This window comes from Chelonoidis abingdonii, chromosome 1 (assembly GCF_003597395.2).
Source record: "Chelonoidis abingdonii isolate Lonesome George chromosome 1, CheloAbing_2.0, whole genome shotgun sequence".
In the NCBI taxonomy this organism is placed as follows: domain Eukaryota; kingdom Metazoa; phylum Chordata; order Testudines; family Testudinidae; genus Chelonoidis; species Chelonoidis abingdonii.
Window position 1 is genome coordinate 84,543,824 of NC_133769.1, and position 14,315 is coordinate 84,558,138.

Sequence of the window (14,315 nt, forward strand, 5' to 3'; positions counted from 1 at the left end):
TGAGCTAAGCATTCTGTGCTGCCATGTTCTGTGTGGGCCTCAACCGATCCCATAGCTTCTGTATTCTCCTGCTCAGGAAGAAGCCTGTGAGCAAAAAGGCATTTAGTAGGAGAGGGAACAGACTCCTGGGCTTAGACATGGCATAAACAATCTCTTGACTGTTGCTACAGGCTCTTCAGAGAAATGTAAAAACTCTGTATGCAAACTGGGAAAGAGAAAAAAAAACAGGAATAGGAAAAATGAGGGAGAGGTCCATGCAAGACTTCCTCAGAGGCTTTCAACAGAAAATGGTGAAAAGAGTGGAGATCTCCTGGGCTGTCCATATGGAAGAAAATAGATGGACAGGCCTCCCCCAGTGGCCAGGCTAATCCAACAAAACTTTAGTTACATCAGTCCAAACAGTGGGGGGCTCCAACATACAAGAGGATCAGCAGACATGCACTCAAAGGAAAAAAGCCTTTAGAACCAATAACTAGTTTCTGCATCTGAAGAAGTATTACTGAATTTAAGATGGACATTTTACTCTGTTTAAATCCATGCAAAATTCAATATGAATCTGATCATTCCAGTGGTACCAATTTCTGCAGAATTTATTTAAGTCTTATCAGCCCTTTAGGACAATTTCCAAATATAAGCCCATGACACGTCTTCTGGAGTCTGCAGCAAGCTTCAAACAATAGCCCAAAGAAGTGGTGGTAACATCTGCAATTCATCAATAATGATGGTAAAGTCAGAGTTCAGTTTCTCTGAATTGTTTAATCATAAAGCTACCTGTAATATGCTTCTCCAGTGTAGTTGATCTGAAGAAGTAGATATGACATGGGTTCGTATCTAGTCCTTGCTTAAGGACCTTTGTACCCTACAGTATACTTAGCATTACTTTGGGGTGACTAGAATCATCTGTTTCCATTACCTCTCTTAGGAGGAGACTATTCCACAATTTAGATCTTATCAGGGAGGACGACAGATGGTAAAATGGATACAGACACAAAGAGGTTCCATGTGTAGCAATTACCACTACTTTTTGCCCCATTTAAGACACTTAATTTCAGTTTGAACAAGACTTGCTGCCTTTATGTAAGTTATTCTTTGCATCCCATTATTCATCCTATTTACAATGACTGGTATTTGATATAATTAACCACTGTTTTGTAAACAAGATTTATATTAAACCATTCTTCTGGCTAAAAGGCTAATTCAGTACAAATAGAAAAAGTCAATGTTGCATGATCATAGTACAGTACACATTTTACAGCATGTAACAAACTCAGTATTGAGATAAGTTGTAACATTTCAGGAGCAAAGTGATTACAGTAGTAGCATTAACTATCCATTTCCAAAATCTTAAACTGTACTGCATTACATTCAAATCAGTCCCCAATCAGACTGGAGATGAACAGCACATTTATTTATTTGTGTTACAATGAGAAAGACAAGTAAACCTTACAACCAGAAAGGTAATCAAGGGCTCAGCAGCTAAAAGTGATAATTATTTGTATAAGCTTAACAACATGTCATGGTTTGTTGAGATCACAACAAGAAAGAAAGCCATTTCCCTTTTTAAACAAGTATTCCTAATTTCAGGTTTCACTTACACTTGCTATGAGGCAAAGTCAATGTACTGCATGTCAACATGATCAGAAGGAATCATTTGTGCAAAAGTCTACACATTTTTATGTTTCCCCCACTGCTTAAGTGTATAATTCAGTTTTTTTAAAGGTATAATGGAATCATGACCACCATTAAGACGGGGGGGGGGGGGCAGGGGGGAGTTTTAATTTTAAATTAAGATAAAGGTTAGCATGCAATTTCAATTGCACCGGGAAGGGTCATTTTAAGAAAAGACTTAAACAGCTTCCTTCCATTTTAATCTATCATTTATTGAGGAAGTTATTCTGAACTAGGTAGGGAGAACATCTGAGCCTATTTGAAGTCAGAACTCTACCTAGTTCCTAACTTATATTTTTTTCCAGTTACATTGAGTATTCTAAGATGCTCTGGGAGAAGTTGTCATATAAAAGAAGAGTTAAATACAAATATCCTGTGCCTAGAAAGGAAGCCTCCTTCTTTTCAAGTCTATGGGCATAACAGAAAAAAAAAAATCTCGGAAGGCTTAAAGAATGGTTGACAGTGGGATACAGTGCTTGAAACCCCAAGAATGATTACCCCCACTAAATTTTTTTTCAGTTTTAACAAGCAATATTTTCATTGTTTTCCAAGAACTCCAGAGAGTTTATACAAATCACATCCATAAAAGAGAGCAGTCTTCTCACCTTAAGAGTAATGCCTTTTAACTCAATTTCTTCTGCATCCTGAGCTTTTAGATTTTTTCCCCTCTTTCCTGTCATTACTAGCCTGATTCCTTCAAGTTTATGCACTCCTCTACCATGTGGGAAATTGGTGTCTACCGTCAGGGTTCAGACATACACTAGGATCCCTTGTGTGGCTAGTGCAGCACTTATGAAAATCTACAACAGCTTTCAAAACTGATTTAATAGTTTGAACCCTGATGGTACCTGCTACCATAGCTCAAAGGAAAACACTATCTTTAGGGATGTAGGCGGTCTCCCCCAGTCAACCATGTCTATATCTGGACTACTTATCTGAGCTAGTGAATATCAGGACACTCACCCTGAATTCCACTGGCTAAAAACAAAATAGAAGACAGGTAAAGGTGAAAAAGTTACATGCAGACGGGGAAAGCTATGGAAGAATGGGATTCTGGGGTGGGGGAATGTTTGGTAGAACAATAATCCAACTGGTGGAGACAATGTGACTGTTACTCACTCAGTGGCTAGCAGGTCATTTTTTCGTGCCAAAAACTACTGCTTAACTAAGAACATGCAATCAACTTGTCAGCTACCCCATGTGAGCTAACCTGATTTTATTCAGATTTTGAAGGGTTTAATACAGTAAGTTATGTAAATGAAAAAAGACATTTACTATTCACATTACGTCTTTTCACCCTGAGATAATTTTTCAGCCACAGTCACCCAGAAGTATTTGACTCAATGAAGATTTTTTTGGGTGCCTTAACTTACATCCATTCTGTAGGGCCGTCACCAACATCTGATTTATAAAAGTGCTTTTTAAATGGGGCTGTTACCATCTTGAAATTGTAGTTTAATTTTACTAGCAATATAAAGCAGTCTACCTTTTTAAGGGATCCAATGAAGCTGAGAAAAATCTGTAAAAAACCATCGCTGCATATTTATTTTAATAAAAGGGCAGATTTATTCATGTTTACAAACAAATTCCAAAAACAAAAAGGAAAACAGGTATGCTACCTACTAACAACCTTTCAAAATGCCAACAGCCCTCATGCTGTATGAAGGATTCTATATATAAGAAAAATCAACAGTTCCACTCACAATTCACCAAGACAGCACTATGCTAACATGTTTAGACAAAAACAAAAAGGACTAAGGTTCTGATGTATTTTGATTTAATCCATTTTGCCTGAGATAACAAAAGTATTTCAAGCAAGTTCCATCACACATTGATGTCCCGCATTAAACAATCCTCTACTAAATTCTGAACAAAAAAGTTATTCAGTAAGTTTCTCAAAATTTTTAAAAATTAAACAGTTGTTTCAAAACCATTAAGTAGTAAATGTATTTAAGAAACTAATTAGGACAGAGGCCATAACTTCATTAGAACACCACTGCTCATGTTTTTACAAAGCATTAGTGTTATCTATTTGGCTATTAGTATTAGCAATTTATCTACAATATTTAACAAAGTAAATTGCAGGCAAAATTTAGTAGTTTCAATAGAAACATCCTTTTCCAGAAAATACAGCAGTATTTGAAGGACTAATTTTTTTCTCTGCATCATTTATAAGGAAGCTTCCCATCTAAGAACAGGAACAAAAAAGTATCTACAAACCTTGTAAACAGATCTGTATCATTTATAAACATAAATAATCCAAATTATTAACAGCCAACAGCAGAAATTTAAGTATCAATTCAATGATCCAGGGCTTCTTTGCCCTTCCCAGCCCTTCCCTCAAAAGGATCAAGATAAACTAAAGTTCTAACACACTGTTCAGGACCATTAAGTACAACTGATGATCCGCAGGTCACTTATGCCGAGTTACCGTTTATCTGTCAGAGTTCATTATTATCCCCGCCCCCCAAAAGCGCCCTCAAGTCTGGCAGAAAGCTTTTTTAAAAAAATAAATCTACACTCGTACAAGTGTCTTCTGTTGAAGTCCAGGACAAGACTACTATCTTGTCCATCACAATGTGTGAAAAGACCCAGTTTCAATTTGTTTCTTTACAATGGAGCTAGTGTGTTAACATTCAGCTTACAATCAGAGTGATGTTTCCAAACTATGTAGTGGGCTCCCTGGGGATGAAGAGGTAGCAGACTTGTTCATGTCTGTTGTAAGGTGAATTCCACTGTCAACTGCATTGTTATTTTTGTTGGGAGAAGGGGGAGGAGTGGAGTTGCGTTTTGTTGGAGCATCATCTTCAGCATCAGTATCATCAATAAGGGGAATATGAGGCTCAGAATCTTCTATTCTAAACTCAGGATGCGTCATAAAATTGTGAATTGAACTTCGTGTCTCAGGTTTTTCTAACCCTTCATATAAGGAACTACGAAATGCATTCACCACTCGGATCTGAAAACATGAAAGAAATACAAAACACTGTTAGTATGCTGCAGATTTACTAGTAGTGAATATGGTTCTTATGAGCTTGAATCCACAAACAGCTAGACATGAGTGAATCGAATTTGTATGTAATGTAGTGGAACTTGCAATAAACTGTAAAAAATGAGGAGCATTTCAGTAGAGCACTGCCAATCTACAGTTGGAATAAAAATTGTAGAAGTGTACTGTAAAAAACTGAAATGTCTAAAAATTCAAAGTAGTGCTAGAATTATTTCATTGCTTGACGTGGGCTAAATGTTTTAAAAAATGAAGTCAACATGAAAATTGTATCCAATATACTTATTCACAAATTCAACAAGTTTTACTAAGGAATGTTTTATTCAACACCAAAGGGAAAAGACTAAAAGAGTTGGGGCACGCAGGGTTACTATTTCTCATGCTGGGGATTAGGATGTCACTGACTATGAAAAAGCCAAGCAAGTGTTCACCAAATGTCACAATGATTGGACATTTACCAGCAGGACTCATGCAAAAAAGATACCTCTACAACAGCTGTAAATATTCGAGTATATACCTATTTGCCACAACAAAATACATTCCCCCCCATTAATAAGTAATATGTTCTGTGCCCCAATTTGTTAAAAGTTGTAATAAATTACAAGTTACATTTTGCAATTGTTTTCCATTATGTACAAAATTAAGTTTTTCCTGATGCCTCTGAAACGGTGAAAAAGCACTTTAAATGCCGCCACACAAGATAAGTGGCAGATACAAGAACCTCTTTTTGAGAATAGCATATGAAAATTTCCAAGACACACTAGTATTGGAATTGCTGCACATTTCAGTATGAAGGCCACCACTGTAAGATTTAAGTAATCACCTTTATATACACAAGTGTGCATCTCAGATGACAAAAACATCCAAGACAACCAACCAATGTGTAAGCTGTCACTGGCTAATTAGAACAAATTTTACATATACACACATGGCCACGTCTGTCTTCTATTAAGAGGTCAGCTCTCTGCTTTTGGTGCAGAGATGCACACAAGAAGAGAGTCCAAAAAGCTTCATATATACTGCTGAAGTTGTATGGCTTATGTACCATTTACAACTATTAGGTTCATGACATTAGAAGAAGTTGTCAGTTAATTTGCAGTTTAGAGCCAAAAAATGATTTTCTACCAACTTAGTAGAATTTGTTACTTAATGAGAAGCTGATAGAATGTACACTCCATAAAAGTTAACAGGTCACAGAACTCTTAGGTACTATGTCGAGATCCAAAAATTAACTTTTGTATTTAGCATCTTTAAGAATTTACTTTAGCTTTGCCATATAATCCCTCAGAGTAAAGTATTAGTTTTGCTAACTGTTCAGTCTGAAATCAAAATCCTTAACTATTAACTTGTAATTAAATGAGTACCTATAAAAATCAACACTAATATCAAATACATTTTTCCAGGCAAAACTGACACTGACAAAAAGGAATAGGAATGCTTTGTCACTTCTGTAGCTCCTTTCACTGAGGTTCTCTCAGCAGTGTAATAGAAGTTGGGTATTATTTTCATTTTACCGGTGGAAAATGGATGTACAGAGAGTAAGTAACTTGCCCAAGATCACTGAGTAAATCAGCACAGAACTCTGGAATAATATGCAGGTCTGATTCTGAGTCCTCTGCCTTCATCAGCAGATTCCCATGATCAGTTGGTTCAGTACTATTCAGTTAGGCCCTGATTCAGTAAAGAATTTAAGCATGTCTAACTTCAGATGAATAGTCTCATTAAAATAAAATAACTCAGGTTCTTTGCTCCTATTAATTTAGCACTATGGCCCTGATTCAGCCATGACTTCCCTTTGATTTATTTTATATAAAAACAGACACATTCTCACATCCATCATCATAGCACCTGAGCAATAAAAGAATGTACACTGACAGAACCCAAGACGTGGAGAGGCACTGAGGAAGTGCATGCAAAAAACCAACTAATAGTGAAAAGAAAATATAATCTACATACAAGACTGGCACCGTTCTGTCAAGGACTGCACTCCATCTAGTCACAGAAAGTGTATTTTGGGACCATCTCATGCAAAGAATCCTAGAGAGCCTAGCTTCTAATGTATCGAATCAGTAAAGCTGTGTATGTACCTCCCTACAATCAGAAAAGTCTTATTGTTACCGAGTTAAAGGGTTGAGTCCTTACACTAATTTCAACAAGGAAAGACCTTGTTACAAATAGTTGACAAGGTATTTAGCATATCTAGGACCACTTATGTCTCTGCATTATTAATGACTTACAGCTTTAAATATCAGGGAAACCATGTCTGATTCTGGTACACTTCCACTAGACTTCCTAGACATGTTTGACCATGAAGAATCAAAAATTAATTTCTTTGACTGGGATCCCAGTATATCAGAAGCATCAACAAAATCTGGTGCATTCAGCAAAATGAGGTCTTTAGAGTCTATAAAGGCACCTCACATGAAGGAATGCTATGGTTGTATTTTTATACAAAAAAAGAGTCACCACAGAATCTATTAACCAATATTAGTTTTAAAACTGGTGTGGTTCTAGTTAGAACTGTGTTCTTTTTTCCACCAAAGGAGAAATAGAGTCAGTTACTTCTCTGCTGAAGAAAGGATTCAAACAGGTTGAGTTTTGCCTCAAAGATTATGAGTTCATCCTAATCTCTTACAGTAGAGCTCCACAGTCAAGCACCCCTTCAAGAATGGAAGTATTTAAAATAGAGGCCACCATGGCTGTCACCATAACGTGAGTGATTGTTGCTGATTCATTTCCTTTGCGCCTTTCTCAAATGCAATATATAAAGGGAAGAATTTGCGGCAGTTGGCAAGAGCTTTGTTAACAGCACTGAATTTAAAAATAACCCATGAAAGCAGAAAAATCCACAAATTACATCAGCATAAACCAATCCACAACATGTTGCATAAATAACCTCTGCACTCATTCAGCAGAAAACTTTTACCAGTTAGTCCTAATGTGTATGAGGTAAGCTCCAATACATCTTCATTTTTGCTATGACCGTCTTAATTGCCACAAACATTTGAGCCACATTAAGAACGTGTCAAATTAAAAAGAAAGAACATACAAAATTAAGGATCCTCCAGTCCCAGTTGATCAGGCACAAGGGTTATTTTTTGCAAACATGTTAATGCATCAAATCATTAAATTAGACTGATCATCTCCATTGTCCGAGCTGAGTGAAGAATAGTACATTTTCAGTTTTAATTAACCGAAGGGTTAAGAGTAAAACCATTAAGGAAATCTGAAAATATAACCAGTTTTTTGTAACAGTGTCCCTTTTATTTCAACTGTTAGTCTAGATCAGAGGTTCTCAAATTGTGGTGCACAACCAATAGTTCAAGCAGCACTTGCTGGGCACATGGTGCCAGCTTGTTCTTATCTCCAGTTGGTAAATCACATTAAAAAGTTAAAAGTATTACTTTTCAATGTAAGTAATGCCATAGCTGCCACAGGGAGGTTAAGAAATCTCAAGGGGGTGGAGAGGTAGTTCTCAAAACACCAGTATGATGTCGTCCATCATATGAAGAAGTTTGAGATCCTCTGCTCTAGATATCGATGCGTGGTACATAATTTCACATTGCTACAAGATCCTGCAAAAATCTAGGGATGATTGTACGATTCAGAGATTGTATCAGCACCTTAGTTACTCTTAAATGGTAAAACTGTACAGTTTGATAGAAATGAATTCCTCAGTTTATGTAGACAAAGGTATTGCATAAATATATATTCAGGGAGTATTTTAGAAGACAGACAATTTGGTATGCATTAGAAGCATATAAAACAATTCTGCTGATGTTATCAGGCCCCCCACCATAAAGGCTAAACTGTAGCTTGCCCTTACATGCCTACACAGTGATGGAGTGTTATAAGCACTCCATGCATATTTCCCTACCTACAAGGTTTGCATAAGGGCTGCTCAGAGTTGCAGCCTCAAAGCTCAGGGGAACACAGGGTCAAATTACTCCCCAATGATAGCTTTAAAAAAAAAAAAAGGTTAAGAATGGCCAATGGTCCATCTAGCCAAGTATCCTGTCTTATGACTGTGGCTGGTGCCAGATGCTTCAGAGGGAATGAACAGAACAGTAATCCACCCTGTTGTCCAGTCCCTGCTTCTAGCAATCAGAGGTTTAGGGTTGTGTTCTGGACATTTTGGATAATTGCCATTGATAGACCTGTTCTCCACAAACTACTACTCTTCTGAACCCAGTTTTATTTTTGGCCTTCACAACATCCCCTGGCACCGAGTTCCACACAGACTGTGCATTGTGTGAAGTAGCACTTCCTTATGTTTCTTTTCTACCTGCTATTAATTCTGTTGACCCCTGGTTCTTGTATTGTGAATTGGTAAATAACTCTTCCTTATTCACTTTCTCTACACCAGTCAGGATTTTATAGACCTTTACCATATGTCCTCTCAGTTGTCTCTTTTCCAAGCTGAGAAGTCTCTTTAATCTCTCCCCTATGGAAGCTTTTCCATTCCCCTAATCATTTTTGTTGCCCTTCTCTGTACTTTGTTCTAGATCTAATATATCCTTTTTGAGATGGGGCAACCAGAACTGCATCCAATATTCAAGGTGCAAGAGTACAATGGATTTATATAGTGGCATTGGATATTTACTGTCTTGTTATCTATCCCATTCCTAATGCTAGCTTTTTTGACTGTTGCTGCATATTGAGCAGATGTTTTCAGAGAATTATCCACAATGAATCCAAGATCTCTTTCTTGAATGGTAACAACCAATTTAGACCCCACCATTTTGTATGTATAGTTGGAATTATGTTTTCCCCATGTGCATTACTTTGCATTTATCAATGAAGAATTTCATCTGGCATTTTGTTGCCCAGTCAGATCCCTTTCTAAGATCCCTTTCTAACTCTTCACAGTCCGCTTTGGACCAATCTTGAGTAATTTCATACCATCTGCAAACTTTGCCTCCTCACTATTTACCTTTTTTTTTTCTCCAGATCATTCATGAGTATGTTGAATAGTACAGATCATTTGCAGACCCTTCTATTTATCTCTCTCCACTGTGAAAACTGACCATTATTCCTACCTTTGTTTCTTATCTTTTTAATCAGTTACTGATCCATGAGAGGACCTTCCCTCTAATCCCATGACTTCTTACTTTGCTTAAGAGCCTTGGGGTTCCTAGCCTCTGTTTGCCAGAAACTGGAAATGGATGACAGGGGATGGAGCACTTGATTACCTGTTCTGTTCATTCTTTCTGGGGCACCTGGCATTGGCCACTCTTGGAAGACAGGATATGAGCTAGATGGACCTTTGGTCTGACCCAGTATGGCTGTTCTTATGTCTTTCTGAAAGTTCAAATAAACTATATCCACTGGATCACCTGTGTTCACATACTTGACGACAACTTCAAAGATTTCAAATAGATTGGTGAGGCATGATTTCTCTTTATAAAAGCCATGTTAACTCTTTCCTAACATATTTTGTTCATCTGTGTGTTTGAATTTTGTTCTTTACTATAGTCTCAGCCCATATGCCTGATACTGAAGCTAGGCTTAATGACCCTGTAATTGCCACAGAGAGGGCATGGCTCCTTCTCCACCTTGAGACACTGGCTATCAGAGGTGGGTGCCAGGACAGGAGTAAGTATGCTGTGCTCCTTAAAGCAGTGTTGCAAGTTAATCCCCTTTCCACACCAGGACAGCAAAATGCTTCCTGGCAGCCCACTCGAGGGTCATGTGGTTGTGTACTACCACTTGCAGTATGCTCTGCTTAACAGGCAGAATGTAACCCAAAGTTACTTCCTGTATACGGAAGTAAACTAATGAACATTCCCATAGACATCAGATTTTAAAATACAGTGCTGTACCGCACATCCCTATTCCCACAAGTAACAGAACGGACTTTGTATTTATGTGGCACTTTTCATTTAAAGTGCTTTACAAACATCATATTAATTAAGCCTCACAACATCCCTGTGAGGTAGGGAAGGATCCTCATTTTACAGAATGGAAAACAGGTAGACACACAAATGACTTGCTCAAGCGCACACAGGAAATCTGAATCAGAAAGAGAGCCCAGAGGACCACACTCTCTTTTTAAGAAAACTCCTGAAAGCTTTAAAAAAAAAGTCTCTGCCAGCACTTAGGCCAGGAATGTGAAAGTTCTTAAGTTAACTAGCCTGAAAAGTACTTAGCTAACTAATTAAGTTTGCCACTTAGCTAACCCATAAGAATGTTTACAAATGTTAAAAAGTAAATTATTGAAACAGGAGGGAAAATCATCTAGTCAAAAAAGTTTAATCTTTACACATTTGTTTAAACAAGATACTTGTATATTAAATCTATAAATAAGTGTGCTGAAAATACTTACATGAAACAGATATTACTTCAGACTGAGGATAAATGCATTTAAGTATCCATTTTAGAATGAACTATTACACTTCTAGTCTTACCAGAAGAAGGCTGAAAAACCCAGATGCCACTTAGTTTAGAGAACATAATGTAAAGAGAACAGAATTAAGTAACTGACAAAACATCACTTGCACTGGAAGTTTATGTACTGCCGCCAAATGAACCTAGAGAGAGAGAGTTAAATCCAGTTTGAATTGAATTAAATAAAGTGTTTTACAGTTCAAATATCTTAATGTTCTTACCAATGCCCCTGGGTGATTGGCTGAATGCTTCTGCAGCTTTCTGTATAGTTGTAAATTTACTACTATTGTAACTATCTGGAACAAGCCTATTTTATTAACTTGTACCCTGAAGTTGAAAAATAAATATTGCCATCTGGTTAAGAACAAGTCCAACAAAAAGTAAGATTCAGTCTATGAAGCATTCCTATCAGCAGCAAGCTTTTTTTGGTCTACATTTTAAACTTTGTAAACTTTAAATTAAACAATTTAAATCATATTTTGCCAGAGAAAGTGTTAAAATGTAAAATATGTAACTTTCAACTGTGTGTTATTTTAGATTATGGTTTATTTTCAAATTGGCATTACCTACTTTCGTTGGACCAGTTTAATGTTATATGCTGCACTGAGTAAATTATGACCACTTTCATCTAATGATTCATTAGAGGCATATACTCGAAAATTTACAACAGTTTTCCTATTTCAGTTTTTAAGAAGTCCCTCTGTATGTGAATGAATGAAGGCACAGTACATACAGGCTCTCAGCTTTCACGTTAAAGTCTTTTGTTGCAACTGTTTCCATCTGTTCTCTAGCCCTCTAAGAAAAAAGTCTTGAGGACTCCACTTTGTGAAAAGAAAGCTTTATGAAAAGCCTGAACGATGAATTTAAATACTAAGGAGAAAATGAGAAACGTTAGGTGTGTGAATTAGGAAATGTTAATTTCATGCACTTAGGAACACACACTCACACCCCACAGTAGTAGAAGCAGTAGTAGAGGAAAACACTACATGTGTAGGGGTAGAAATATTTGTTACATCATGATGCTGGCTGGCGATGGACGGTTGCCGCCTTAGAGCCCCCTGAATGGTACTTCCACTCTGGAAAGCATTCACTACATCCATCTGCAAGGAATCAGAGATTGTGACAGCTTGCTCAGCAAGAGAGAGAGAGAGAGAGAACAAGAGAAAGGACCATCCCATCTATAAACACACAAGAAGTAAAGAAAAAAGGCACTTTTTATAGAGTGATACACAGGCAAGAGCTGCATTTAGAACTGAAGGAAGTAAAGAAGGAGCTTGAGGGATTACAGAGCCATCCATACCCCCATCTTGAGAAAATCTCAGTCATACAGTTTAAAATTGTCACCTTATTGGGATAAAGGGGACAAAGGGGAAGATTTAATTAAAAACCTCAACTACCACTGTCTCCTCCTACCTTTTCCAAGACCATACCTGGGTTTGTATCCTGTTCAGGCCCCTAAACCACAAGATCTGACCACGACGCAGTTCTCTTTCAGCATGATCAATCTCTTCTACATCTTCTGAAAACTCTTCTTCAGGAATCTCCTCCTTCTGTGTTCCATGCCCAGCTTCTTTAAGAAATTTCAAACGGCTGGTTGGAATTGTTGAGATTAGCTAAAGATGAAGGAATAGATGAATAAGAATTAACAGAAAGAAGAATGGTAGTACGAATTATATTTTTTAAATGTATTTGAAGTCACTGAATATACAATGTTGAAGTCTTTGCCATTTTTCCTTTAACCTATAATATTGCGCAAAAAACTATCTTTCTACTTCAGAGAAACAACTTTCAGTGTAAAACAACTGTCCCAATATCCCCCTATTCACTCAGTATTGCTGGACACTCTCCAGCTAAGTAACAGTTGCAAAAAATGTGAGAACTCATTCCCCGACAACCTCATTTCAAAGGTGTGCAGCTGAACTCAGGCTATTGGAATTCTAAAATTAAGTGCAAGCTCTTCACCAAAAGAAAAATTTAAATTAAAAGCAGAAAACTACATTAATATAATGTTACAGTTGTCATTTATAATATATTAAAAAAGAGTCTGGTAATACAAAAGTTAGAAAAACTGCCAAATTACATGTCTGCTATTTATTCATGTAACCCACACACAGCAACATCCACTTAAAATTTTGAAACGTGCTTAACATCTTTTGGATGTCAATACAATTCTCACATGTACCCAAAAGGAAAAACCCAAATATCAGCAAAGCATAACATGAATTCATCTCAGGTTGTCTTAGCTTGTTTGTACACACACACACACAGATTTACCTGGCCCCAGAGTAGTGTTCCCATTCCCAGGAAAATGGACCATAGCCAATGTTCTATTGTAAGTTCTGAGCAACTGAAAGGTTTCCCACCAAACTGTACAATAATTATCTGTGGAAAAAGTAAAAAAAAAAAAAAGTCAGAGAAAGCAATACTTACTGAAGTTTGTGAATTAGTGAATGTAGATAGTAGATGTAAATTTTAGCTACTTGGTGCTTCAAATGTAACACTAGTCATAGAAGCTGTTTACATAATATATTAACTTTAGTTTGTCGTTTTAGTATTTTGATCCCCTGCAATTCCATAGGCACCATCTTCAATCTAAACCTAAGCTTACCTTGTACTTCAAAAGTAAAATTTGATTGTAGTGATCATTTAAACAGTTAATCTGGTTCAATTTAACAGTTAGATAAAATATAGTGTTTTTCTTTATGCCTACATCTAGAAAAACAGCAGATTTTACAGAGACCAAGATTTATGTTTACAACTTTTTTTTTTTTTTTTCCCTGTTAGACAAAATACAGATGTGTATTACAAAGCAGAGTTGTAACTCTAGGTTGTATAAAAGCAAGTACTGTATCAAGTGGACTCCCCTCCCAGAACTAGACATAGTAGTAGTATTTTCCTATTTTAAACATTGTCCAAAAAATAGCAATTAACACAGCACTCATTAAACAGCATTTCTGCACATCCATTTCAAGCTTAGCAGCAAGTATAAAAACCAAAGAAGAGTTGATTAGGAACCATAATATGAGCAAAAGTGAAAATCTGAACTCAAACCAGAAATTAAGGTTACGTGTAAATCGTAGTAATTATCCATGTATTGTTTAGTGAGGGCAGCCAAACACATGCTATCATACACACATTTATATGCTTTACCTGTCAAAATTTAGAGAGATTTTAGGAAAACCAAAATACCAGCATTAAAAAATAATATTTGTAGTGTATACACATTACAGCATGGTAGCACTCAATTTGTGTA

At 36.7% G+C, this 14,315-nt stretch overlaps 1 protein-coding gene across 7 annotated transcripts in view; it reads right to left on the reverse strand.

Annotated features, from left to right (window-relative positions):
- Positions 1-736: 736 nt before the first annotated feature.
- The window catches only part of ATP2B1 (ATPase plasma membrane Ca2+ transporting 1), a 121,543-nt gene continuing 107,964 nt past the window's right edge, over positions 737-14,315 (reverse strand). For 4 of the 7 annotated variants that reach the window (XM_075066901.1, XM_075066908.1, XM_075066905.1 and 1 more), the window contains exons 19-22: positions 13,337-13,444; positions 12,493-12,675; positions 12,076-12,162; positions 737-4,627 (exon numbers count right to left, since the gene is read on the reverse strand). In XM_075066901.1, the coding sequence (XP_074923002.1) occupies positions 4,316-4,627; positions 12,076-12,162; positions 12,493-12,675; positions 13,337-13,444 (690 nt within the window). In that variant the 3' untranslated portion in view covers positions 737-4,315. Of the gene's footprint in view, positions 4,628-12,010; positions 12,163-12,492; positions 12,676-13,336; positions 13,445-14,315 lie in introns of all 7 variants that reach the window. The other 3 variants (XM_075066920.1, XM_075066913.1, XM_075066922.1) reach the window with 2 other exon arrangements.